Source organism: Festucalex cinctus, chromosome 17 (assembly GCF_051991245.1).
Source record: "Festucalex cinctus isolate MCC-2025b chromosome 17, RoL_Fcin_1.0, whole genome shotgun sequence".
Taxonomy (NCBI): domain Eukaryota; kingdom Metazoa; phylum Chordata; class Actinopteri; order Syngnathiformes; family Syngnathidae; genus Festucalex; species Festucalex cinctus.
This window is the reverse complement of record NC_135427.1, coordinates 13,588,533-13,615,578: the sequence shown is the minus strand read 5'-3', so window position 1 is coordinate 13,615,578 and position 27,046 is coordinate 13,588,533. Positions and strand designations below refer to the sequence as shown.

The 27,046-nt window shown below is 39.7% G+C and overlaps 1 protein-coding gene across 6 annotated transcripts; it reads left to right on the top strand.

Moving 5' to 3' along the window:
• Positions 1 to 623: 623 nt before the first annotated feature.
• On the top strand, positions 624 to 26,690 carry katnip (katanin interacting protein). Of its 6 annotated transcripts, XM_077502623.1 has the most exons (30): positions 624 to 708; positions 1,201 to 1,332; positions 1,677 to 1,795; positions 3,300 to 3,388; positions 3,594 to 3,769; positions 5,807 to 5,913; positions 5,972 to 6,076; positions 6,212 to 6,346; positions 8,006 to 8,246; positions 9,417 to 9,548; positions 9,884 to 10,026; positions 10,217 to 10,323; positions 11,172 to 11,271; positions 11,367 to 11,573; positions 12,394 to 12,531; positions 14,313 to 15,021; positions 16,009 to 16,776; positions 16,894 to 17,102; positions 18,132 to 18,207; positions 18,291 to 18,468; positions 20,542 to 20,707; positions 20,785 to 20,954; positions 21,029 to 21,093; positions 21,214 to 21,324; positions 22,344 to 22,483; positions 22,577 to 22,678; positions 23,873 to 24,036; positions 24,277 to 24,303; positions 24,547 to 24,632; positions 26,027 to 26,690. In XM_077502623.1, the coding sequence occupies exons 3-30, from the start codon at positions 1,778 to 1,780 to the stop codon at positions 26,083 to 26,085; spliced, it is 4,728 nt and encodes a 1,575-aa protein (XP_077358749.1). In that variant the 5' UTR covers positions 624 to 708; positions 1,201 to 1,332; positions 1,677 to 1,777; the 3' UTR covers positions 26,086 to 26,690. The 6 variants fall into 6 exon arrangements, with proteins under 6 accessions (XP_077358749.1, XP_077358747.1, XP_077358746.1 ...); XM_077502621.1 differs by lacking the exons at positions 624 to 708; positions 1,201 to 1,332; positions 1,677 to 1,795 and having other exon boundaries at positions 2,156 to 3,388; positions 5,810 to 5,913; positions 5,975 to 6,076; XM_077502620.1 differs by lacking the exons at positions 624 to 708; positions 1,201 to 1,332; positions 1,677 to 1,795 and having other exon boundaries at positions 2,156 to 3,388; positions 5,810 to 5,913.
• Positions 26,691 to 27,046: the final 356 nt, after the last annotated feature.

Below are 27,046 nucleotides of genomic sequence, written 5' to 3'. Positions count from 1 at the left end.
GAGAACTTGGCGCACTAGTACGGAGATCAGGGTTCCGTTCACACAAAAAAAATATATCTGCAAATATGTCAATTTGCGAATGCCCAATTAAAAATACGCAGGAGTCCAACTGTACATTTGACTCGTAAGGCAAAACTGCACTAGTTGACATTTGATTGCTAGTAGTGAAAAGCTGTTAACTAGTATTTTGTCACAAGTAGCACACAGTTGTCCTACTGAGGCCAGAGTGTGTACTGGTGCACCCTTGTACTGGATCTCAAATAGCTGTTTAAGCATTTATTGGGGAAGAAATTATTTTTTTTTCTAGTGCGCTGAATTGTCTTATTGGTGACAAAAACTACTCGTGCATCAAGAATATTGTTGACATGCTCAAAAAGACTTTCCATACTCTTAAAGTTGATGAGTCTGCAATGAATCCTGTGGTAAAAAGAGGGTGACCATAATCTATTTAGTTTACATCCACAAACGGTTTTATTTCAGACCTCGTTTTATCCCTTGTTTATATAAACTGTATGGATTTATAAATAATAAACAGTGTTCAACTTACGACTGTTAACGCTCGACGTGTTTCATTTGATGGCTTTTTTGAGGGGGGGGTTCCGGGGCGTGTCTTCGAAACAGCGGTTTTCCTGATTGGTGGAGAGCCATCCTGGTAACCAGGCATCACAACATAGCGGACACATGAGGAAGAGCAGCTAGCTAACATTGGTAAGCATTTTATTATTTTTATTACCGCGACGGTAAGTTGCAATAACTACATTTTGACTAAAGTGTTGAGAGTTTGTATATGGAACGCGTTCAGTTCTTGGCAGTCCTTCGGTGGGCGCTAGCCGGCTAGCATCTCAGTACATTAGCATGTGCTAACTATTTACGTTGGCTGTGTTTTAACACTTCCTGCGCTTTTATAGATTCATTCTTCGTAGTAATAATATATTAGTAATTGCTAATGTATGTCGCAGTTTCTAGTTTGGTGCTTTGCACCGCATTTATTGACAGTAGAGACAGTTATCTTGCGAGTTAGTGGAACCCCAGTGTTGTCCAGTTTTCACCGTATAATGTCATTTAATATCCCATTTTAGCAACTAATGTGTAGTTAGCAGATGTTTGTGTCCCGTTGCTATGTAAGGACGAAGAAAAATCCTTTGTAGAATTATTACTCGTAACCTCGAGGTGTTGTTTTTCATCTGGATCCACCTGCAGCGTTTAGCAGAGGCGGAAGAAAAAAGAGAAGATACCAGCTTTATATAATATGAAGAATGCTCGGCTCGGGTGGAAGATGGATGCAACCTGAAAACCAACGAGTTGCAGTTTGCAATTACTGAAAGGAAAAAGGTGCGTTTTAGCCACGAGTGGTGGTGATCTGGAGGTTTTTATGACAAGTGTACGACATCATGTTAGTATAAAATATCAAGTATCAAAATGTGTTTCAGTCAAAATCCACTTCAAAAAAAGAGCACACGTAATTATGATCATCACATAGGCCAATAATAAAGGCTGACAAATCGTGGTTGCGTTCACCGAAGCACAGAAATTGCACGATTGTGCTGGAAAAACATTTCGAAAATGCATAAAATAAAATGTTTCCCCACGACATATTCCCATTACTGTTAATACGCGGGGTGGATGCAGCCGTCGTGCAAGTTTACGGTCTTTCCTCCTTGTGTCTCCAATGTCAGGAGGAGCGTTGGTGTTTTTTGTTTTTTTTTCCCGAGGGGCGCCCGAACGCACCACGAGGTTATGTGGACACAGCATCTGCTTAACTGTCCGTCGCCGCACTATGGATTATAAAAACGAGGTAGGCCACGTTCCCTTTGCGTAGTGTCTCATCTCAGCCAAATTCACAGCCTGCCGCCTCCTTTTTTACTCAACACGTCACGGAGGAGAGGAGGTTCTTTTAAATGTCAGCACTTGTGTTCCAATGCTTTCCCTTACTATCTGAACTGCTGCCGTCTAACCACTATTCTGTGTTCCTCCTCCCTGCCTTGCTTGCCTTCTGCTCCCTGCTCTTTGACAGATGCAGTAGCCTGTAGTAATTCGCAAGTAAGGGTCTTGGGATTTTCTTCTTTCCTGCATGATGGTGCATGAATACAAATGGATTCTCCTCCCAATAAAAGTCACTAAAACGACACATTTTTGGTACCCATGCAATTGTTGTCCACCTCCACCCTTTATTTTCTTTTACATGATCACACTAATTCCACATATATCGAGGTAAATATTTACTCAAGTTTTCTAGATGAGCACCCACTGAAAATCCATGGTTGTATCTCATTTTATTCCCTCGGAGGGCCATAATAATTCTAAAGCATGAAGAATTAAAAAAAAAAAAAAAAAAAAAAAAAAAGCCAAAACAAAATCCCTACCTTGAAGGTTTGCCATGAACATTTTTTTCTTACAGATTAATGTTAGTAGGCACAATGGCGACAAGGATGGCGAAAGAGTTTCTAATCGACAGAGAAGTTTGAGATCATTTCACGCAAAAAAAAAAAAATTGTTAGCGTCCGGTAATTCAAAATAGCCCACCACTGCTAGATAGGATGTATTATAATTCTCCCTCAAGTTGTTAAGGATAGATATTTTTTATTTTGGAGAAATGGACTGGATGGCATTATCTCAACAATTTGTCATTTTAGTGCAGTTTCATAACAAGAAACATGCTTTAGAATTTCCGGCCATATAAAATAATGTGGGCCGGATCTGGACCCGAGCCTCAAGTTTCACACCAGTGCCAAATTGATTGTAGTAGTTATGTGTGCTATGTAGTCAAACAACAATATAAGGCTCTTGGGATTTTGAAATCATAGCACACATTTTTTTCAGTAGTTCCTCATCTAGAAAATTAATATTTTTTTCCAAAATAATTGACATAGCAAAACCAATGTGGTGTTATAGTAATAAGCGAAGTGCGCATCTCGAATTCAAGGTGCCTTATGGGTATGGCATGGTGCATTGTGGGTAGGCGAAACTACCAAACGGTCATTGAAAATGAATTGGATCCAATGGAATCGGCTCTGATAGAAACGTTTCAACGGCTGGAAAGTTGCTGTTTTTTATTAACATGCATAGCGTGTGGTTTACTGATATCGGGGAAGTTGACTTGCAAGCTTTATAGTGTACAGTTAGGCAAAGATTGACACCACTTTAATCTCCGCCATTCAAATTGATAGGGTAGTTGGTAGCCTCGTTTCTTCCCTCGCGCATGCGCAAACTTAATGCGCACTTTGCTTATTATGAGGTTTTGTGTCAAACAACTGTCAGCCTTCCTGACATGTTTGTGCGTTGTGTGCATGCACTTGAAGGAGACCGAGGCGTGCAACGGAAGGAAGCTCACTCCCGCTGTTGACGACACCGCGGATGAATATTTAATCGAGCTCCAGCAAAAAAACAGGTGAAGTGTGAACACGGGCTCTTGAGGAGACGCGTATTGGATTTCACGCTGAAGATGCTTCTTTCTTCTGTGACTTTTGGTGCTTGATTATTACTAAGAAACATGATGATCTCCTTGTTTTTAGAAAGATTACAGCGGAAGCTTTTGTGAGATTGTTCCTCATTGTATTCATGAGGTGGTATATAAAGTTGTCTGTGGTCCGCAGGATCCTGAATCGCCTCAAAGCCAAAGGCCCCAGAGAGATAGAACTGGAAAGATTAGAACAAGGCTTTTCCATTTATTTCAACGGCGCCAATGCCGAATCTTGCAAGAAGCAGCACAAGAGCCCCAACCACAAGCTTGTCACCACAACGCCTGTTTGGAAGACTCCGTGTACAGCAGGTTTGTAGTTTCCCATAAATATTCACTCTACGGGTTTGTACGTACTTACTGTAATGCCCTCACATGTGGGAAAGGAGAGCCTCAGTCGCAAATGCACTTTTCAGCCGCTAATAACTTATGAAGAAGCTGCTTTTAGCCACAGTTCATGCCCACACGTGCAGACTCGCAGACATTACATGGCTACCTCAACAGGCCCCGCCTCTTAAAGGCACATGCATGAACATGCACAGCAATATAGTACAGTATTTTCTATGTTTCATACTATTTGTGTTTCATGGTTGGTTATTTTTTGTTTTCAAATATGTTTAAAAAATGTGTTTTAATGAGTTAGAATATGTATAAAATAATTAGACGATTAACCCTCCTGTTATGTTGCTTGTCAAATTGACCCGTTTGGAAAATCTAGCTCGCCTTTGTTTTTAAATATAAGAAAATTGCATATGATTTATTTATTTATTGATGATTTAACATTAGAACGGGTCACATTGACCCATGCACATTTATTATTAAGAAATAAACACAACAGGAGTGTTACAACTATAAAATGTTTTTTTTTTTTTTTTATAATGGTCTCTCTATATTCGCTGTCATTGATCCCTCTAATTATATGCAACAGAATTAATGACTTCAATCAAATTGGGTGTCATCTTAGAGTGACAAATTATTTATTTATTTTTTTTAAACCCGGTACTGTATATTCGATATAATTAAGAAATGTAACTTTAAATTTAAATATATTTGAATTAGAGTTGTCAAATGATTAATTTCTTTAATCATTTTGATTAATCACAATTAATCGCTTAATCAAAAAGGCTTTTTTCTCAACATCTTTTGCCCGCCAAACTTAAAGAGCAACCTGTTATGTGTTAATTTTTCAACGTTTAATGTTATGAGGACGTCTTAAAAAAAAAAAAAAAAAAAAAAAAAAAAAAAAAAGTATCAACTGCACACGCTCATCCGCCTCTTTTTCTAATCGGTTAATTACTTGCATAATTTAAAATAGATTAAAAAATGACCTAATAAAAATGAATTAATAGTGTGATTAATATATGTTAATACGTGATTAATACGATATTTCTTTTGTGATTAATAGGGATGTAACGATATCCAAACGTCACGATACCATATTATCATGAAATGAAGCTCACGAAACTGATAATTAATAATGCTGATAATTATCACGATGTTGTTGGGAGGTTGGCGATATTTAAAAAAGGTCAGAATATTGTAAAAAAAACAAAAAAAAGAGCTCATACTAAAAAAAAAAAAAACCCCCACAATATTCTACTTTTGTACATAACAGCAATGTTATTATTATGTTTTATTATTATGTTATGTTATGTTGTTAATGCACACACACATTGAATTCCTCCACATATTGACTTGCTTCACAGGCATATTATGTTCCCCTTCGACTATTTTTTAAACATAAAAGGGCCAAAACATCCCTAATGAAAATTAAATTACACTAAAAAAACTAGCCATCAGAGGGTGCTAGAGTTGCACAAATGGAAATCAACCTGACTTTTTTTTTTTTTAACAGATGTGTTGCTTTAAAAGATGACTTGGCTTTTAAATATCGTGAACATGACGACGACAATATTGTGGCAGTTTTAATATCATGGTATCACGATATCGCGCTTATCGTTACATCCCTAGTGATTAATTAAATAGTTAATGCTTTAACTTTGACAGCATTAATTTGTATTTAATCTTTTAGAAATGTTGGTTTTCAAACGTTTACTTGTGTACACATTTTATATACCATCTGTTTATCAGTTATTAGTGTTACGCAATACTAATTAATTAACAGTCTTTATGACTACACATTTCCCATCAACTTAGCGTGACCCGATCACGAGTCCAGTCTCAATTGAATAAACGATAGTGACAGTCCTAGCCGGCAGCATCTTTTCCATGCCTCCTCGTATGTGCCGTGGACCATCTGCATGCATAATTGCAGCGTTCCATCTGTGGCGAGCGAACGCAGCGCCGCACGCTCTTCATGTTCCCTTTTCTCGTGCCGTGACTCATCAGCAGATGTCTGTCGAAGCGCCCACCAGCTAAGTGAAGATTTGGAGCCCGGCCGCAAGCGGAGGAGCCACACCGCCCCCGGAAAGGTCCAGAGGAAAGAATGGACACAGGTACACATGTTTTGACATTTATTGCCACTATATGCTTACCAATATTTCAATTTTCAAGCAGGATTCCATCATCATCCGAATGGAGGATGGACAGAGTTTGAAGATATGCCCAGAAAAACGCTACTCTGATGATTTTGAGACGTATGAAGGCGTAGACATGGAGGTAGTAAAAAGCACACAATGGCCATCAAGCTTCTGTTATTTTTTTTTTAAAGGGGAGGGGCTGTGTGTCAGCTGCAGCTGCCTGTACAATTTAGCATCTCTCCATCTCTGCCGTTTACCCCGCTCACTCGCGCAGAGCTCCGGCCCGCGTTCGCCGAGGGACACCTGTGTGCTTTCGCGCTCCTTCAGCTCTAGGCCCCAGAACCAAACAGGCCCACAAGCCAGCCAGGAGCACGGAGAAAAGGTGCTTCTCAATCTCGAGGAAGTCAAGGTCAGTGCCAGGAAGTCATACATTTTTTTTTATACTTATACTCCCTCTATTTTTAAAACAGATTTGTATTTTGTACTACTCCTTTGTCAAAATTTGGCTAAAAACATTATTTACTGTTAATTTTGTCTACCATTTTTAAATTTGGTCTCAGTTTCAATCCAATTTCTGTCACGCTTGTTAGTTAGTTTTTAATCAGTTAGTCAACCTCAACCCATTTTTATTCAATTTTTTGTCTACTTAAATCTAGTATTTTAATCTTTATTTTAGTCCAAGAAAACCTAATTTTATTCGTCTAGTTTTAGTCAACAAAAACTGTCAATGTTTTAGTCAGGACAACCATTTTACCCCTGTATATATATATTTTTTTTTTTGTCAGCAGATTATATTGAACCTTTTCGTATCTAAAACTATTTCACATCAATTTTTCTCTCATCTTTTTGATGAAAAACAACTACACACAAATACAAGTGGCAACGATGGCTCCATGCTATGCGCTAGTATAGTTAGCAAGCAGTCACATTAACATTATTGTTTAAGATTAATGTTAAGTTATAACAATAAGTTACTTTTTTTTTTTTTTTTTTTTAAACCTTTCACCGTGAATCCACCTCGTGTCTGTCCCATGAGATTGTGCTGTGTGTCACATGACATGAGCTAAAATGTCCAGATTTGAGTGCAGTTTTTATTAGGTGAAGGATATTTTCGTCTCGTCTTCATTAGTTGACGAAAATGCATACTGATTTAGTTGTTGTTTACTAATGAGAGTTTTAGTCTAGTCTAGTTTTAATCTGGTGAATGTGTGTTGTCAAAATTATTGTTTTGTTTAGTTTTTGTTGGGGCGGCACGGTGGTTAACTGGTTAGCACGTCCGCCTCCCATTTCTGAGGACTCTGGTTCGAGTCCAGGCTCCGGCCTTCCTGGGTGAAGTTTGCATGTTCTCCCTGTGCCTGCGTGGGTCTTCACCGGGTACTCCAGTCTCTTCCCACATTCCAAAGACATGCATGGCAGGTTAATTGGGTGCTCCGAATTGTCCCTAGGTGTGCGTGTGAGTGTGGATGGTTGTTCGCCTCTGTGTGCCCTGCGATTGGCTGGCAACCAGTCCAGGTTGTCCCCCGCCTACTGCCCAGAGCCAACTGAGATAGGCGCCAGCAGCCCCCGCGACCCTTGTGAGGAATAAGCGGTCAAGAAAATGGATGGATGGATAAGTTTTTATTGATGAAATTAACACTACAGTTGATATAAGTCTAAACACCCTTGTTCACATATTTGTGAAAAAACACGCCAACATGTAGAGACTGGAAAAAAAAAAAAAAGAGTGGGGAAGTCAAACAACTGAAACAATGTTGTGTGCACACTACTTAACATTCATGGTCATGTTAAATAATAATCAGTTTTAAATTGCCTATAATTAACCACAAATGAAGTTCAGAAGTTCTAGTATGCATTTCCTGCCGTGTTGTTGTTGTTGTTGTTGTTGTTGTTTTTTTTCCCCCCACAATTCAGGCACACTACTAAATTTTATTTTCACCTTAATCTTTAAAGACTTTTTTTTTGTATTTTAGCCAAAAGATTAGTTCACAATGGTGATATGCTCCAAGCTGTACAATAGATTACGTAACACGCGAGTGCACGCATATTAACGGCAGCTTCTTGTATCCAGGTTTTAAGGCGCAGCCTGGAGAACAGCATGCGCCGGAGCAGCCGCGGCTCGGCGGGAGAGGAGTCAGACGAAGAGTGGGTGGAGGAACAAATCGAGCGCGACGAGAGCACTGAGAGTCTCGACGAACTGGGACTTCCCGTCTCCTCCTCCAAGTCTTCCTCCAATCCTCAGCCCAGCAGTTCGCATAGCCGTTTTGACCCAGCCAACCTCATTGTCCTCGACTTTGGGCCGGCGCCTAAAGGTGGGTGTCACCTGCCCGCTTTAAGATGTAAATATAGTGTGATTTTCCCCAACATGCAAAAAAAAAATAAAATGTTTGCGTGACAACGTTGGCAAGTTTCGGTTTGAGCAACCAATCAGAGCACAGAAAAACGGTGATGTCATGGCTTGCTGTGTGAGAACGAATTTGAAATCTTGTAAATTTGCAATTCATTCCGAATATTGCATGAGATACTGATTCTGTGTTGCTCAGATAGCCATGGCAACATGTAGAGACTGAAATCTGATTGGACAAAAACAAATCTAAACATGTACTGTATACATACATGCTTATACTGGAAGCAACAAAATATATATAAAAAAAAATAATACACATTTCAACTATAATTTTAACATTCTTAAAGGCACGGTCTTCCGCTTTCACTCAGGAAAATACACTATATAAATACAGGATTTTTACCCATGAACTCCTTCTCAATCGACACCTCTGGGGTTCTGTTAATGTGTGGTGGTGATTTTTTTCCTAAACCCCCAACCCCCAGCCTGTGTTTTGCCATTTTGTGTTTGTTTTGTCAACAGCGGGACGTTTCTGTGGACAGACAGTTGTTTTCCCCTCCAGCCAATTGCAAAGCGGCGGGTGGCCGAGTTGGGGAGTGTTGTTACACGCGGGGCCGGGCGAATTTGTCGGCTGCATGACGTCGCTTCTGCGGCAACTTGACGCACGGATTTTTTATTTTTTTTTAACTTTTTTTATTCACACAAGCTTACATGTGTGAGTGAGTGAGTGTAGTGGGGGTTTAGGAAAAAAATCACCACCACACATTAGCAGAAGCCCAGAGGTGTCGATAGAGAAGGAGTTCATGGGTAAAAATCCTGTATTTGTATAGTGGATTTCCAGGAGTGAAAATGGAAGACTGTGCCTTTAAGAGTCATATAAGTGTATACAATTTAACTTCCTTTTCAATCTACGTTACATATCATCACTATCGGTTGGAACCGATGTCCCAATTTGGTCGTTTTCATATTATTTGTGAGTTCCTAAGTGTTGAAAATTAATTGAGAATTTTAATGATGCAATTTTTAATAACTCAAAAAAGATTTTATTTTTTTTTCCCTCATGTCCTGTGGTTTGGAGATTTAAAAATTCCATGCAACATTAACAACAATATTTTCTTGTGTCCACCTATTTTAGGTCGTAAGCTTGAGCGTTCATTGTCTGCAAGGCGCAAGGAAAACAGTGACTCCTTCGTACCTGCCAAGCCATTGCTGGTCAAGAGCAAAACATTAGATATGCCGCCTTCAAAAGACAGCTGGGGTAGTCCGAGTAAGTCTTTTGCTTATGCATTTTAATTAGCATTCTTTTACAACATGTTTCTGCAACAAAACCGTGAGATACATATCTGTATGTTTGTTTGTTTTACTGCACGATGACCAGTGGATTGAAATGAAATACGTGGCAAACTTTTAAATTCTTTACATGGCAGTACTGTATATTTTTATTAAATACAATATAGCAGTGTGTTATTTTTTATTATTAAAGAAACACATTACAATTTTTTTTGTTTGTATTTTGGGTATCTGGAATGGATTAATTGCATTTTCTAAAAAGGATATGAAAACGCTCGGTTTAATAACATCAATTTGTGTGTGTGTTTTGAGGGTCAGCAAGTCAGGCTGAGAGGCCGCTGTCAACAGCCAGGAGGGCTTTCACCGAGGAGCAAGACCCAGACGAGGTCGCCCGTAGGGTGTGCGAGGCCATCCAGAGGGAAAACCAGAGTCCCGAGCTTTTCGCCCGCAACACGGTCAGCATTACGCCCCCACAACCGTTACGACCTCCTTCGCCACTGTCACTGTATCCTTGTCACTATACGCATGTTGACCGTTTTTAATCCCGTGACAGATTTGGCTCGCAACTAAACCCCAACCCAAAAGCTTCGTGGTTGTGTGTGTGTGTGTGTGTCTCACTCTTCCATTCTGCTTCACTTGATCCAGGGCGGAGGGCAGCAGATGATGAACGGCTTAGTGCATCGGAACAGCAGCGACAAAGAGGAGAGCAGAGTCACCGTGGCCATGCAGAGAATCACACTCATGGGCTCCAGGTTGGTGCAAAATAAGCACACAAGCATGGATTTGTATTCTCGCACAGCGGATATGAAACTTTTTTTTGTCCTATCCATGGGAGAATTTGTTTTCCCAAGGAACCCCTCATAATGCTAATGGAAAGTATTGTGTACCCCTAAATGCAACAGTAATTGAAAATGTTGTCGATTATATAGAAAAAAAATACTTAGTTGTTTTTTTTTTCCCGGGTTAATGTTTATGAGAATTAAGTCATATTTTTTCAAGACAAAAACTAATCCTTACAAAAACAGACATCATTTGGATCAACGTTATATAGACATTAGAAGTAAAGAAGTGATTTTTATCTTTTTTTTAATCATAATGGAAACCCTGAATAACCGCTTATTAGAGATATAGCCCTGTTTTTTTGAAGAATGTTTTGAGTTAAAAACTATAAATAAATAAATATATATAAAAAAAAAAATATATATATATATATATATATATATATATATATATATATATATATATATATGGCCCGAATACGCTGTTGTACATATTTGCGACATTATAAAGTGGCAAATTGCAAGAAAAAAAAAAAAAGAGCACATTTACGAGAAATTAACTTACAGATTTGCGAGGAAAAACCTCGGAAAGTTGCAAGAAATACACGTAGCCTATTCGGATGTTTGAGAACCACTTTGTTAGCCTCCCTGTACAACTATTTATAGTAATCTGATACATTTTGCAGGCTGAAAGTGTGCTATTTATAGAAACTACATGAAACTGAACATTTTCTTTGTCCCTGCTGAGCCCCATGATGATGATTGATGATGATGATGATTTGAGAGAGCAAGAATCAGCAGATTGCCATGTTGTGTTTCAGGGAGCAGCACAAACTGCTGAAAGCCTTGGAGGAGCTCGAAGCTGCACCCACCTCCTCGAACATTCCTCAGGGTGTCAAAACAGACTGCAGCAAACCGCCGGTGAGTCCCAAAACCTGCGAGTCAAGCCTCCCTCGCGAATAATGCTGAGTCAGCAGTGCTTCAGAGCGCCTTTTCTGCGTATGCTGTCACGCCAGCCAAGGCGGGCGTCGGAGGTGCCCCCCGCTCTGTACGTCACGATGGAGCTGCTGTCCAACTGGGGCCACGAGATGCAGGTGGGCCTGACGGAGCTGCAGTTTTTCGGCCCCGGAAACAAGAAGCTGTATGTGTCGCCGCATGACCTCGACATCAGGAACGCTGACTATCCCGGGAATCTGGCGGCGCTCGTCAATGGCAAGGCGAAGGTCGGTCTTACGGTCTGATTTGTACTCAGCAGATCATTTTTTGGGGGTGTGGATACTTGTGCAACTACATTACCTCAGCTTTTTTTTAAGAAAAGGGTGGATTTTTATATCCATTGTATATTACAAGGTTGTGCTGGTATACATCTGCATTCAACAAACTTTTTTGGGGGGATAAATTCTAGGGCTGGGTTTAAAAAATGGAATAATCAAAATCGAATCTATTTTCCTATTCGAGCCTGATATCGATTCATAAAACCATGAATCGATTATTTTAATATATATTTTTCCAATAAATTCATAAGAAAATAGAATTTTAAAGGCCAAATGTTTTTGTTTTTTTTGCATTTTACTCTTTTTCTTGACATTTATTGTTCACATAAATTTATGTATTTTCTTACATTTATGAAAGACCTGACATAGTGTACTTTAAGACAGTTCAGAATCTTTTTAGTTTATATTTACAATTATTAAATTATAATTATGAAAATATTTTCACCTCATCCTTGTTTGGGTAACACTTAGGTGATTATAACACTAAATCATCTAACCAGCAGCTTCCTCCGCAAAATTTAATTTGATATTTAATGTTTGTGGAGTTTTAGCATGTCCTTGATATTTAAGAAGACTTGATTTTCCATAATTAATCAATATTGAACTGAAGTGAAGTGAATCGAAGAAAAATCAAAATCAAATCATACTGAAGTAAATTCCTCCCTCCTCTTTGGTGACGTACGCAAAGAAGTGACACCTCATTATATACTTTTGAAGAACATCTGGCATTCACTGATGTTGTTTTGTGTCTGTTCTGTTGGGTTTACAGACGACCAAGGAGCGCCACATGTGGACGTGTCCCTTCCACCCTCCCATCCAGCTCTACTTCATCATCCGGAACTCGGAGCACGCTGCAGACTTTGGGATATCGCGCATCAAAATCTGGAACTACAACAGAAGCCTCAATGTTAGTACCTTTTTTTTTTTTTTTGCTTTTCTTGTAATTGCGCTGCTGGGCTTTTGGAGCGGGTGACCTTGTCCGTATAGTTACGTCAGGCTGCAGTTCTTTTTAAGCAGTGGCTGGCTGAACTGCCACTCAGTCTGTCCCAAATGTGGAGCACAGAGAGATTAGCCATGAAGATTAGTGTAAGAGGAAAATGTGGGCTCGCGTCCTTTCATCCTCACTGTTGTTCATTCAGGGCTACGTACTGCCCAAGAGGTATTGTTTTGGTTTTTTGGGTTTTTTTTTGTTTTCTTTGCAGTATTAGCGATTCCTTCCTAAAGTCTGGCGGATCCCAAGTGAGCGAGTGACCGGTAAGGAGATACGAGTGGGAATGTTTTAACTTGACCGGGGTTTGTGTGGGTTCTGTGCCAGGAGGATCAGTCGGATTTAAGCTGGGCGTCAGCCATGTCGTTATCCATAACGGCTACTTAGTGCTAGCTTGTGGGACTCATTCAGTGCATCTATTAAATGGATGTAGTGCTGTCACTTTTGAATATTTTTAGAATTGATTAATCTGTCACTTTTAATTTTGCCTGAAAGTCTATTACCATAGCATCCCCTTCCCTCCATTACCTGTTTATTAACCAGTGATTGGTGTTTATTTCGTACTTCGAATTTCTATAGTGATTAGAAAAAAGGTGGAGATTAAAAAAAAAGGGGGGTGGGGATTAATGTTGTACAATGTTACCGGTTCGGTCATTGTTTTCCAAAGTAAAAACAGATGTGTGCAAATGTCTTATTTTGAGTAAACACAGAAGATAATCAGTCGTCTTTCATGAAGGACTACGGAAATCAGTGAACAATTACTGTACATATGTTGAAATCAGATTCATTTGTCAATTAATCGATTCATTTTGTCAGCTCGATGTCAATGTATTATTTAATACTGCTCCTGCTAAGTGCATCAATGGAGAAAAAAAATCCATAGTCAGTTGTGTTTTATAAACTTAATGTCCAGTTATTGAAGATTCATTGTTTCATTCATTTTTTTAATGTTTTTTCTATCTTAGATGCATTTTTAAATTTTTTATTTTATTTTTATTTTCTTTAAGCTGTCTTTGAGCACTAAACTAAACTAAATATTTGGGGGTAAAAAGTCATTATGAGGAATATATTACTTTGATTACGCATAATTTAAAGGGATACTTACTTATTTAGCCATTTTTGGCAGTCAAACATTAATATTTTGCCTGTAATAAATTTGATATTTTCATTATTTTTCATGTACAATTAGTACCTTTCAAAACACATTTTGCAACTTGCTGTCGACTGAAAATTACATCACAAGAGTTCAGGTAACCAATCACAGCTCAGCTTGTGAATGTCACATGTCCAAATCTAGAAAACAGGTGAGCTGTGATTAGTTACCTGAGCCCTTGTGATGTCATTTTCAGTTGACGAGTCGGCAAGTTGCAAAATGGGTTTTTAAAGGTACTAATGAAATGAAAGTATCAAATTAATTATAGACAAAATATTAACTTTTTATTGCTGTAATGGGCTAAATAAGTGAAGTATCCCTTGAAGTTTAAAAAAAAAAAAAACCTGCCTGATGTCTTATATCTACTGCATTTATACTATAAATAAAGATGACTTCACTTGACTTGACTACCTACATTTTTGATGTAGAAGTGTATTTATAGTCAATCTGTTTGGATTTATTTTTTGCAGTGTATGTAAAAAGCACCTCTATAAATAGAACTTGTTTGTGTTACCCAAAATGGGTCCTTTTCTCTTTTCCTCTGCAGGAACTTGACATCGGCGCACGTCATGTAAAGCTGTACCTCAACAGCACGTTGGTATTCGAGGGCGAGCTGGAGCGAGGCTGCGGCAATCAGGTCTTCGACTACAGCAACACCATTGAGCTCCAGGACTTCCCAGCTTCAGATTCCTTGTTTTCCAGCCCTTCGTCTTCGGCATACAATCTCCGGGGGGCCAGCCCCCAGCGGCACGATGACGCGCCAAGTCCGGCCGTGATGAACACGCAGGAGAGCTCGCACGCCCCTCTTCCTCCCATCCCCGCTCGGCGATCCTCAGCAGCGCAAAGGAACTCTTTTGATGAGCCCGTGCCGCAGACCGTCACCATGCAGCCGTCATCCTCGCGGATGACCCCGCAGTGGCTGCAGCCCCTGAAGAGAGCCGCCCCGGAGGGCTGCGAGGCCAGCCGGGAAAGGCCGCGCTGGCTTGTGCCTCAGCAGCCGCCCGCTGCCGAATCCAAAACGCCGTCTGCCGCCTCGTCGTCGTTGCTCCCGGAGCTGCCGTGTAACCCCGGTCGGGTGTGCAGGGGAGGGGAGAAAGCGGCGAACGGGGCGCAGCAGCGGAAGGCCGACTCGCTGGACCTCAACTGCGACCTGCTGGACCAGCTCGGAGAGCAAAAGCACGAGCGGCCCATCAGCGGGCGAAGGAGCTCCTTCAGAAATAGGCAGCCTGAGGAGCAACACATGAAATCAAATACAGGTGGGGGATGCTCATTCGGAATGTTTAGATCTACTTTTTGACAAAGGTGGAAAAAAAATGTACATTTTGTATATAAGTAGAAATGGAGATGCTTGTGTAAAAATCACATTGGTAAAAGTAGACATACTAATTCAACTCGTGTACTTTGATGGTTTATGTTCCTCCATGTCGTTGCTGTCCCTGATTTTTCTGCCTTTTCGCTCATGTCCTAGAACAGGGGTCAGCAACCTTTCTTGTCAAAACAGACATTTTAGGCCAATAAAAATTAAACAAAAAATCTCTGGAGCCGCAAAACATTGGACAATTGTAATGAGGGAAACCATTTGTTAGTGTTAGTCGAATGTACCGAGGGCCCTAATTCGAGCTGCACCACAACACAAAAATATGACAACCATCCAACTTAATTTTTCATACCGGCAAGTTTATGGACATATTATGGTCATTGTCTGCCTTTCTTCCTTTTTTTTTTTGCCCAGACATTTTTCTAACAATTTTTGTTGTTAGAAATCCCGTGGCAATTTGAAAGCACGCATGGATTTTTTTTTTTTTCACTCACTCACTCATTCACACATGTAAGCTTCTGTGAGTGAGTGAAACAAAAAAATCCGTGTGTGCTTTCAAATTGCCGCGGGAGTGACGCCACGCAGCTGACACATTCGCCCGGCCCCGTTTGCGACACGCCACCCCCAGCTCTGCGATTGGCTGGAGGGGTGTAAACACTGTCTTTCCACTGAAACGTCCCGCTGTTTACAAAACAAACACAAAATGGCAAAATACAGGCTGGGGGGGATGGGGGTTTAGGACAAAATCACCACCAGAAATTAAGAGAAGCCCAGATCTGTAAATTGAGAAGTAGTTTAAATCCTGTATTTAAAAAGTGCATTTTCCTGAATGAAACCAGCAGACTGGGCCTTTAAAGTGCCGCAGGTTGCAGACCCCTGTCCTAGAACTTTTCTGACACACCGATTCCATTTGTGTATTCTGTAGAGGCGACAATGTCAGCCAACGCCAGCAGGAGGCAACGGACCCCGAGGCCTTTGGGTCCCAGCCACCGGGACGACACCCTCATGGAATCGTGGGACTCCCTCACCAAGTTCAACCAGTGCCAACGTGGTCGCATCTCCAACATGGGCTTCGAGGGCGACATATTTGACGACTTCCAGCAGCAGCACAGCCGAGGCTCCCCTGCGCTCGCCCTCAACCCCTCAGCCGCTCCCACCAGCCCGCCTTCCTCCTCCTCGGCTCCCCGGGGGCTCCCGTGCGTGGGTCCCGACGGCGATTTCTTCATGGAGCAAGAGGAAGAGTTTGAGATCCCCGTTCTCCCCAAGGGTCAAAGGTTGCTCATCAACATTCTGTCCACCTGGGGGGACCGCCACTACGTCGGCCTTAACGGCCTGGAAGTGTTCAGCTCCAGCGGAGAGCCCGTGCGGCCCGCCCACATCAGCGCAGACCCCCCTGACATCAACATCCTGCCCGCATACGGCAAGGACCCCCGTGTGGTCACCAACCTGACGGACGGTGTCCATCGCACGCAGGACGACATGCACCTGTGGCTCGCCCCGTTCACGCCCGGCCGGAGTCACACCATCTTCCTGGACTTCGGGCACACGTACCAGGTCGCCATGATACGCGTGTGGAATTACAACAAGTCGCGCATCCACTCTTTCCGAGGAGTCAAGGTGGTGGAGATGATGCTTGATGGGAGGTGCATCTTCAAGGGCGAGATTGCGAAAGCTTCCGGCACTCTTTCGGGAGGTATGGAATTGTTTTTTTCTTCGTTTTGCAAACCCAAAATTTTGATTACAAGTTTTCAGTGGGAAAAAAATGATTTGATATAAATTCTCAGCCTTCTGTTATGTTATTTAAATTCAGGATTGGATCAGTTCGGGGACACAATTCTGTTCACGACCGATGATGACATCCTGGAGGCCATGTCCCGTTTTGATGAAACTTTCCTCGGAGAAAGCGAGGGATCGGAGAATCCGGTGCACGAAGAGGAACTGCACCGACCGCGCACTGCAGACGGAGAGGGAGAGGAAAGACCTTTCACACAGGCTGGCTTCCGGGAGGAGGACCTCGCCGTAAGTATTTGGCGTTAAAGGGGCAGTCGACCTAAACGGGATACTTAACTCCTTGAGCCATTTTCAGCAACAACAAGTTCATATTTTGTCCATGTGATAACTTCATTATGTTACATGTACAATGAATATCTTTAAAAACGAATTTCTCCACTTGCTGGCCACTGAAGATGACATCACCTGTGCTGAGGAACCAGGTAACGACCAATCATGGTTCAGTTTGGTGACCAAACCCAGAAAACAGGTGAGCCGTGATTGGTCGTTGACTACTTCCTCAGCACAGGTGATGTCATCTTCAGTCGACAGCAAGTGTACAAATTTGTTTTTAAAAGTATTTATTGTACATGAAAATTAATGACGTTATCACATTGATTCTAGACAAAACATGAACTTTTTACTGTTGAAAACGGCTGAATGAGTCAAGTATCCCTTTAAATATTTTGTGACAATAGTATGATACATGTGACCTCACTTGTCTAAACATGACATCCTGATTAATTTTACATTTGTGGAATGTGAATTATGCAGCAAAATCTAGCTGTTTTTATCCATCTCAGGTGGCGGCCATTTTGCCACTTGCTGTCGACTAAAGAAGATGACATCACAGTTGCTCAAGAAACGACCAATCGCAGCTCAACTGTTTTCTGAAGCTAAGCTGTGATTGGTTGTTACCCGAGACTTGAGCAACTGTGATGTTATTTTCTCTCAACAGCAAGTGGCAACACGGCCGCCTTCTGATATTGATAAAGACTCCTGGATTGGAGGGAGGGGGGATTAGGGGTCTTTGACTTCCACTTAAAATATCTCTACAATGATGATAACACTTGACTTGCCACAGTTATTCATTATGTGAATGCTGAAGAGCAGTCAGGATATGTGGGCAACTATTTTCCACTACAAAAATGCCAGCTTTTACCACAATTCAACATTATCCACACTCAAAAACCATGACGATTTGAGGCACAAGAAAGAAACATTTTGTAATCTACTTTTTTTTTTCTTCTTCTTCTTCTTCTTCTTCTTTTTTCTCAGTTGAAACTTCACCTCAACGCCACTGTGAGCCAGTTGGAGAACTTGGAGCAGATTCCTGGGATGTACACTGGAAAGTGTGAGTGCCCATTGTCAAAAAATTTTTTTTGTCTCCATCGTCTCAATGACGACGTCTCGTTTTCAACTTTTCTTCGTTTTCAGGCCTTCGACTGGAGCTGGCATCAACGTGGGGCGACTCGCAGTACATGGGCCTGACAGGACTGGAGGTGGTCGGCAAAGATGGAGAGGGGCTACCCTTGGACCTTACGATTATGACCGCCTCACCTGGGGACCTCGGCGACCTGCCTGAATACGGACATGGCTTGCACTCACTCGAGAAGTATGTATGTCTTTGTGTAAAATACTGGAGACCTTTACATCATTTTGGTCTTTTTTTTTTTCAAGGACCTCTTCATAATTTTAACGTATTAAACATAATGTGACCCTTAACCCTTGACAATTTTTCAATTTTTTTTTTTTACAATATGTTCTACTAGAGGTGGGAATCTTGGGGCACCTCACGATTCGGTTGCGATTACGATTCAGAGGCTACGATTCGATTATAAAACGATTATTGATTTCCCCCCCAGGCAGCAGAAAAAAAACAATGTATTTTTGTGCTTTTAATGTTTCGTACATTAGTTACAAAAATAGTACAAAAGTCCTCCCAGGCCTACATAAACTACTATTTCAGTATCAAGTTAACAGTTCAAAACAGTAAATAAAATACTCAAGTGCTCATTCTGTAACAACAGCTTTTAAGTATATTCAGTCTTCAACAGAATAAAACATAGCATTGAGCAAAAATATATTATTTTTATCCACTCAAAAGTGCATTGAGGTATAAATGAAAGACAATGTGAACTACTACTTCAATACAAATGCCTAAAAAAAAAAAAAAAGTGCTTTCCTGCTTTTTAAGTTGTGTAAAGATGAACATGTAAACATTAAAGTTTCTCAGAGGTAAAAAAAACAAAAAAAAACCTCAAGTGCTTTTCTGCTTTTTAACTTGTGTAAACATGAACGTGTAAACATTAATGGGATCGTTCGGCTTTTTTAACATGAATCTCAATTTGATCCTCACCTCCCGTGTGTGCGATCAGCACTGACTTCTTTTTGACAGCGTTCGGTGACACGCGTTCTGGTTCGACATTGGACGAGAAGAAAATAAAAAAGAAAATAGTCCAGCAAGCTGGCTGGGGTCTCGGAAATAAAGCGTTTTTCTTCTAAAAACTATTTGTTTTCAAAAGCGTGATACATTTCCACCACAATACTCTTTTCTGAATAAAGTCAGACGCCATTACCGCCAGCCACTACTTTTCTGTTCGTTCGTTCGCATCACTGCGCGGCGCCCTGTAGAACGCTAACCGACGCACTGCAGCCAGCTAGCTGATACTTCCTCCTCAAGTTGTTTGCCTTTTCGGAGCAGGTCTGATGTCATGAAGAGGTGGGTTGGTCAGCTCAGCCATGCCTGTTGTTGTTTTGAATCTCGAGGCGTGAGTTGTGGATGTGTACTCTCGGTCCGTCCCAAAAAGCGTCCCGAAGACCGCGCGCGCTACTGCGTTTCAGTTCCGCGTACTTTTCGCTCGTTTCGCTTCCCTTGGCATATTTATATAATCGGAATTTGGACGTTTGTGAATCGTTCTCGATTGTTCCACGGCCGAATCGTGAATAATCTAAGAATCGGAAATTTTGCACACCTCTATGTTCTACGCAGCCCCACTAGTGGTTAATATTGCATTAGTGGAATATGAGTTAAGCAGCAAAATCCAGCCGTTTTTATCCATCTCAGGGGACGGCCATTTTGCCACTTGCTGTCGACTGAAGATGACATCAATGTTGCTCAGGTAACAACCAATCACAGCTAAGCTTCAGAAAACAGGTGAGCTGTGATCACCTGTTGTGGTTGGGGGCCTGACATCAGAGCAACATTGAAGTGACAAAATAGCCGTCCCACCATGAGATGGATAAAAATGGCTGGATTTTGCTTCAGAACTCATATTCTACAGATGTAATATGAATCAGAATATCGCATTTAGACTATTGAGGTCAATATACTATATTATCGTTAAGAAATGTTCATGGTTGACTTCCACTTTAAAACTGCTGGGTCAAAAATAACCCAATATTGATAAAAAATTGGGCTGACTCACGACAGCACTTGGGTCAATTTGACTCAACTTTCTGGGTTGTTTTGTACAAAACATCCATCCATCCATCCATCCATTTTCTTGACCGCTTATTCCTCACAAGGGTCGCGGTGCTGGTGTGCCTTATAATGCGGTGCGCCTTATAGTGCGGAAAATGCGGTACTTTTTCGGACACAAAATTTCCTTTGTAGTGTCTGACTTTTTTTGCCATTGACACAATTATGTTATATTCAAAAATGGTGCGCCATTTTCTTCCCCCCCAGGCTTATCGACGGCCACAACATCACCACAGATGACCACCACATGTGGCTAATCCCGTTTTCCTACGGAGAGCCTCACACCGTGACCATCGCCTTCCCTCAGACGCAGACCATCGCCGGGCTTCGCATCTGGAACTACAACAAGTCGTCCGAGGACTCGTACAGAGGGGTGGGGGACACTCTCACGACAAACCATCACGCTTGTTAAACTTTCCCACTAAGGGGAAAAAAAAATGTTTCACCTAGGTGAAGGTGCTCCACGTGATCATGGACGACCTCGCCATCTCCCCACTCGAGGGCTTCCTTATCAGGAAAGGTCCAGGCAACTGTCACTTTGATTTTGCCCAAGAGATCCTCTTTGTGGACTACCTCCAGACGCCCACTGACAACAAGAGCGCTAACGAGTACCCCAACAAGTACGAACACATCCGTTTGCGTTTTGTGTTGTTATAGAAATAAGTCGACACCAATTCACTCGTGTCCACTCCAGGCGAAGCGCTAAGAAAGCCGAACAAGCCAGCATGGACTACGAAGCTCCCATCATGCCTTGCGGATGTATCCTTTTGCAAATTGAAAACATGCTGTGTAGTAAAAGGCAGGTGTGTGTGTGAATGTGAATGAATTTGATCATTTGTGTGTTGTATTCCTTAATTATTATTTTTTTCTACCCGCCAGTCATCTTTCAGCTGCAGCTGTTAACGACCTGGGGAGACCCGTACTACATCGGCCTCAATGGCCTCGAGTTCTACAGCCAGAATCATGAGAAGATCAGCCTCCGTGAAAATAGTATCCTTTAGTAGCCCACTTGATAGAAAATAATGTCAAATGAATTCAATTTTAGAGATAGACCTAAAAGGGAAAATATTGGCGTAAAATTTTTAAAAAAATATATATAAACTCCAGCTCTTTTTTTTTCATTTATTTATTTATTTTTTTATTTTATTAACTCATTCAAATCCAAAAACAGGAGGCTTTGATGTAGCTTCTGGTATGGAGAGGTGGCTTAAAACAATGGTAGTTATCACAAAAAACGACCATCAGGTGGCAGCAGAGTAGAAGAGATCAGCCAGGATCATGTTGCAATAAGCTCTTTTTGTGAACGTGAATGAATATTGATTAAACTTAACTTTATTCTAATGCTAATTGCTGTAAAATGGAAACAGATACAAATATATATATATTTCCTGATGAAAGAAAGATGCTAATCTTTCTTTTGCTAGGTTCCATGTTTTTATAGCAATCAAACACAATATCCTGTGGGCCTTGCAAAATCAGTCAAAATCCAGTAAAACAGCTGGGTTGCTTCACTGAAAATGGCTGGGAATCAATGAGTTAATTGTCTTTATTTTTTAAGCATATGTTTATTGAACAACAACATTTAGAATTTAAAAAATATTGGAGTTAAAAAAATATCTTAGTCAATAGACTAGTTTTGAAAAGCTAAAAATAATTCAGGGATCTTCCAGGAGCAGTAGCATGTCTTCAAGACTTAAATAAAAACTTAAGTAAATAGCTCTCTATTGTATGCTAAACTTCAATATATCTGCAATATTACAATTTTACTGAGCTTTAATTTCAAACAAAAACAGAAGGCGCAGGGTCCGAAACATCTATGAACATGTATGAACATTTAAATTAGTTCCCTCATTTTTTTTCTTTCCCCCCTGAACACTTTTTAAAATGTATCTATTATCAGCCTTATGATTCTTCAAAATGGCCACTGCCGATATTCGTCAAAATGCTGAAGATATGCAGTTTTTTTCCCCCACCTTTTCATTCAAGATCCGCTCCTCAACGCCCGCCAGACATCGCCGCTTTCCCAGACAGCGTTAACGTACTCGACAACGTGAGCGGTGACGTGAGGACGCCGGATAAATTAATAGACGGCATCAACAGCACGGAGGACGGACGACACATGTGGCTGGCTCCGGTGCTCCCTGGACTGGTGAGGGTTTCATTAGATGAAAAAAAACAAAAAGAAACATTGAAAGCTGTGACTTTGGTGGTTTTGGCGAATGAATGTGTTGTTTGCGTGCAGGTGAACCGCGTGTACGTCATCTTTGATCAGCCGGTGACCGTATCCATGATTAAATTGTGGAATTACTCCAAGACCCCACAGAGAGGAGTTAAGGAATTTGGGGTGCGCTTCCTCACCATTTTATGTTTGTTTGTTTTTTTTGTTGTTTTTTTTTTTTTTTTTTTAGTAAATAGAAATATACATATATATATATATATATATATATATATATATATATATATATATATATATATATTAGGGGTGTTAAAAAAAATCGATTCGGCGATATATCGCGATACTACATCGTGCGATTCTCGAATCGATTCAATTCAAAAAAATCTTCTTTTTTTTTTTTTTTTTTTTTTTTTTTTTTTTTTTTTTTAAGAGCTCAGAATTGTTCATTCGGTAGTCTTACCGATTCAACGTCTTATCATCATTGTCTTTTTTTTTTTTTTTTGTGTGTGTGTGTGTGTGAATCGATTTTTAAACTTCCATTTTTAATGGAAAAATATTCAACAAAACGTCTGACTTCGGGTTCGGATTCACACCTTGAGCATGGAAGAATGTTATATGAACGGAACAAGCCTTAATATTTTATTTTAATGCTGTTCAAACATGAAACAGATTACAACCTCTATAAGACTGAAATTTCAGATAAATAAATAATACATTTTCATATAAATCTTACACTCTACAAGCTTACTGATTAGTATTTTCTAAATTTGAATGGAAAAAAATCGCAACAATCGACTTATAAATTCGTATCGGGATTAATCGGTATCGAATCGAATCGTGACCTGTGAATCGTGATACGAATCGAATCGTCAGGTACTAGGCAATTCACACCCCTAATATATATATATATATATATATATATATATATATATATGTATATATATATGAATAAAAAATACAAATAAAATCAAACAATTAAAATAAAATTTTGATTTTAATTGTTTTATTTTATTTTAAAAATAAAATAAAACAATTAAAATAAACTTTTTTGTTTGTTTTTGTTAATTATATATATCTATATATCTATATATATATCTATATATATATATATATATATACATAAAATAAAACAATATTTTTTAATTTTAATTTTATTTTATTTTAAAAATAAAAATTAAAATGTATATTTTTTTATTTTCATTGTTTTGTTGTATTTTTTTTTTTTAAATACACACAAGTCTTCATGTTGGCATACCCTACTTTTTTTTATTTTTTTATTTATTTATGTATTTATTTATTTTTAAAGATACCACATAATAATAGACAATGTCCGCAACAAAAGTCTGGTGTGTTTTTGTGTAGCTGCTCGTGGATGACCTCCTGGTGTATAACGGCATCTTGGACAGCGTGAGCCAAAGGAGCCGCGGCATTCTGCCCACGTGCGACCACCCGGCGGTGCCGTACCACACCATCCTCTTCACCGACAACGCCTACATTGCGCACCGCGAAAGGAACACCGTCATCAGGTATGCCAAATATTTATTATTGTGCTCGTAGTTGACGCTAATTACTTTATTTGGTCCGACTGGATTTTGTAGGTGTCGCTAAAGTTGAATTAATTTTTATATGCTGCATGTCAACATGCATGTTGCCTTTTTTTTAATATCAATATTTCTGCATATAAAAGCCTTAAGTTGAAAAAACTGCGGTAATATTAGATATGCAAGTTAGAATTTCGGAAGTTTGATTGTAATTCTCCACTTCAGCCCCCATGGCAGCAGACCCCACAAACAGTGAGTAATACTACAGAGCGCCCCCTTGTGGTCACTCCTCACACTGAAGATTGCCCCAGTGCTTTTGAATGTTCCCCCCACCTGGTTGTGTCCCACCCTGATCACGCTCCTAATGTGCGATCCCTCACTCCCTCTCCCCTTGAACTTCCTGTTAGATTGAGTATTTTGTTGAGCCTTTTTTTCACTCTTGATCAACAGCAGATTCATGTGATTCTGCCCCTTTGAAATTTTGTCATGTCGCAGTAATTACGTGGAAGACCAGGATGTGAAAATGACCAATGAGAATCAGATCGTCCATCACAACAAGAAGAAGCAGGCAGCAGACCCAGGTGAGTGACAGAAACATGGATTTTCGTTTTCATAGTGCATTGCATTAAAAAAAAAAAAAAAAAACAAGTCTACACACCCTTATTCAAAACGTATTTGTGGTTCACCAGATGGGAGATGTGTGTTGAGTCACAGTTATGATTTGGGTTGTGATTGGGTCACTATCGAACACGGCTTCTGTTAATTTTTTTTTTTAACAGTGTTTTTGTGGCTTTTATTTTTTATTTTTTTTTTATATTTAAAAGTTGTTAATTAAATTGTACGGTGTCCTTGAGTGTCTAGAAAGGCGCCTATGAATCTAATTTATCATTATTATTATTATTATTATTATTGTTATTATTATTATTATTAAATGAAACTCCTTTTCTCACTTCAAATTGACTCCATGGCATCAAGATGCCACTAGATGGCGCCAAAGCAATACCATTATTGCAATGCTGTTATTGCTCTGACTAGAGCACAAAAAAAGCAATTTTTTTTTATTTTTTTTATTTTTTTTTTTTTTGTGAATTAAAAAAAAAAATCCATAAATCAGTGGACAGTGAATTTAAAAAAAATCCATAAATCAGTTCACAGTGAATTAAAAAAAAATCCATAAATCAGTGGACAGTGAATTAAAAAAAAAATCAATAAATCAGTTCACAGTGAATTAAAAAAAAAAATCCATAAATCAGTGGACAGTGAATTAAAAAAAAATCCATAAATCAGTGCACAGTGAATTAAAAAAAAAAAAACACTGTATGGACACTTTGATACACTCTGCTTATTTTTAAAATGTTTTTTAAAAAAAAGTATTTTTCGCCAAAAACGTTTAAGAACGAGTAGTAAAATTACAATGTATGCTGCCATAAACGTTAAATTGTGTCAACTACTTTTTTTTTTTTTTTTTAATCAATGGGAAGGGCAACACCTCAGTGTAGCGCTGCCTGGTCAATGGGTTGTGAAACCAAAAACACCCACTAACTATAGCCAGCAGATGGCAGCATTGTATCTCTTTTCAATGAGCTGCCGGTGTGTGAAATATGACGGAATCTGATGAAATTGAACGTTTTCAAGGATGACGTGAATGATCAAAGCCTTTGTGAAAAGCCTAAAGAACGGAATAAGGTAGAAAAATACTTTCTTAATGAAAGAATGGATCTTTCATTTTTTACCCACATCGTAAATGTAATAAAAGCACACAATATTGTGTTTGCCTTGAAAGATGAGTTAAAATCGGCTGCCAATGTCAGGGATATATGAAAAAAAATAGGATAACGTCTATTGTTCCGGCCTTACTCCCTTCTTTTTGATACTTGTTTAAAAATAATACATCAGGGCACAGTGACCTGTGAGCAAAAAAATGTCAACTGGCCTCACTAAGAACACGCGCGCCATCTTCCTCATTTCATTTCAGCCCTCCGGCCTAAAACCTGCATGACGGACGTCGGGAAACACGGACAAAGGAGGTACTGACTTGTCGCTCACTTTGACGCCTCTGGTGGGTGGAAGCTCCCGTTTACCCCGTTTTGTTTTTTTATGAACACACTACGTGACCTGCATGAGCCGTACCTGAAGAGGACACGTTTTTTTTGCACTGATCACAACGGGTTTGCTCCATGAAACGCGTTGGGTATATTCCACTTTCTGGTTGGATTACTTCCCTACAAACAAAGCGTCAGTGTCTCCCTAAGTGCCAGGCGAAAACTAAAACCCGTCAGGCTGCTTTCCGCCAGCCTTATTATTATATTAATGTGCCTGTACTCTGCCTGTGCCGTGTAAATACATCAATATAAATAAATAGCCAGTCCAGTTTCACTCACCGTCTGCATCCAGTTCATATTTTTAATCCACTAATCAGCCTAGTTCTTTGCCTAACCAAATGGAATGCTATGCACACACTTGTTGGTAACTATTAGTCATTTATTACATTCTTTGTATTGAATATTCATATGTATGAAACAAAAAGCTGACATGAACAATCTTTCATACAAATCCAATTTCCTCAAATAGTGGCCGTGGGTGCGTTTAGTTCAAATCGAGTAGCATGACTTTTTTTTTTTTTTTTTTTTATCAATTAATCTAATTAATAAAATAAATTAATAATAATAAGCGGTTCAAAAAATGGATGGATAGTTTAACACCATGGCAAATCATGAAGGTCACTTCCTGTTTTGACAACAATGAACCCTCAAGCATGTCTGTGTTTTTCACCAAAACTTCACCGGTTTGGAAATACTTCAAAATTGTGAATCCGAAACTAAAGGAGCATTTTATTTTATTTTGAGTGTTAAGAATATTGAAGAGTGACTGTGCTGTTTTTTTGTGTTGTTTTTTTTGGTCAAAATTAAAGGAAATCTATTTGTTTAAAAATATCTTTTAGTGATTTTTTTTTTGTTTTTAGTTATCAAAATGTACTACTGGTATCGGCAGTTTG

Coding starts and splice junctions, on each gene's coding strand:
- katnip (XM_077502618.1), top strand. CDS start 3,213: ATGCGCACTTTGCTTATTATGAGGTTTTGTGTCAAACAACTGTCAGCC. Junction 20,708..20,784: donor CCGAGGACTCGTACAGAGGG/GTGGGGGACACT, acceptor TGTTTCACCTAG/GTGAAGGTGCTCCACGTGAT. Junction 22,679..23,872: donor GAGGAGTTAAGGAATTTGGG/GTGCGCTTCCTC, acceptor GTTTTTGTGTAG/CTGCTCGTGGATGACCTCCT.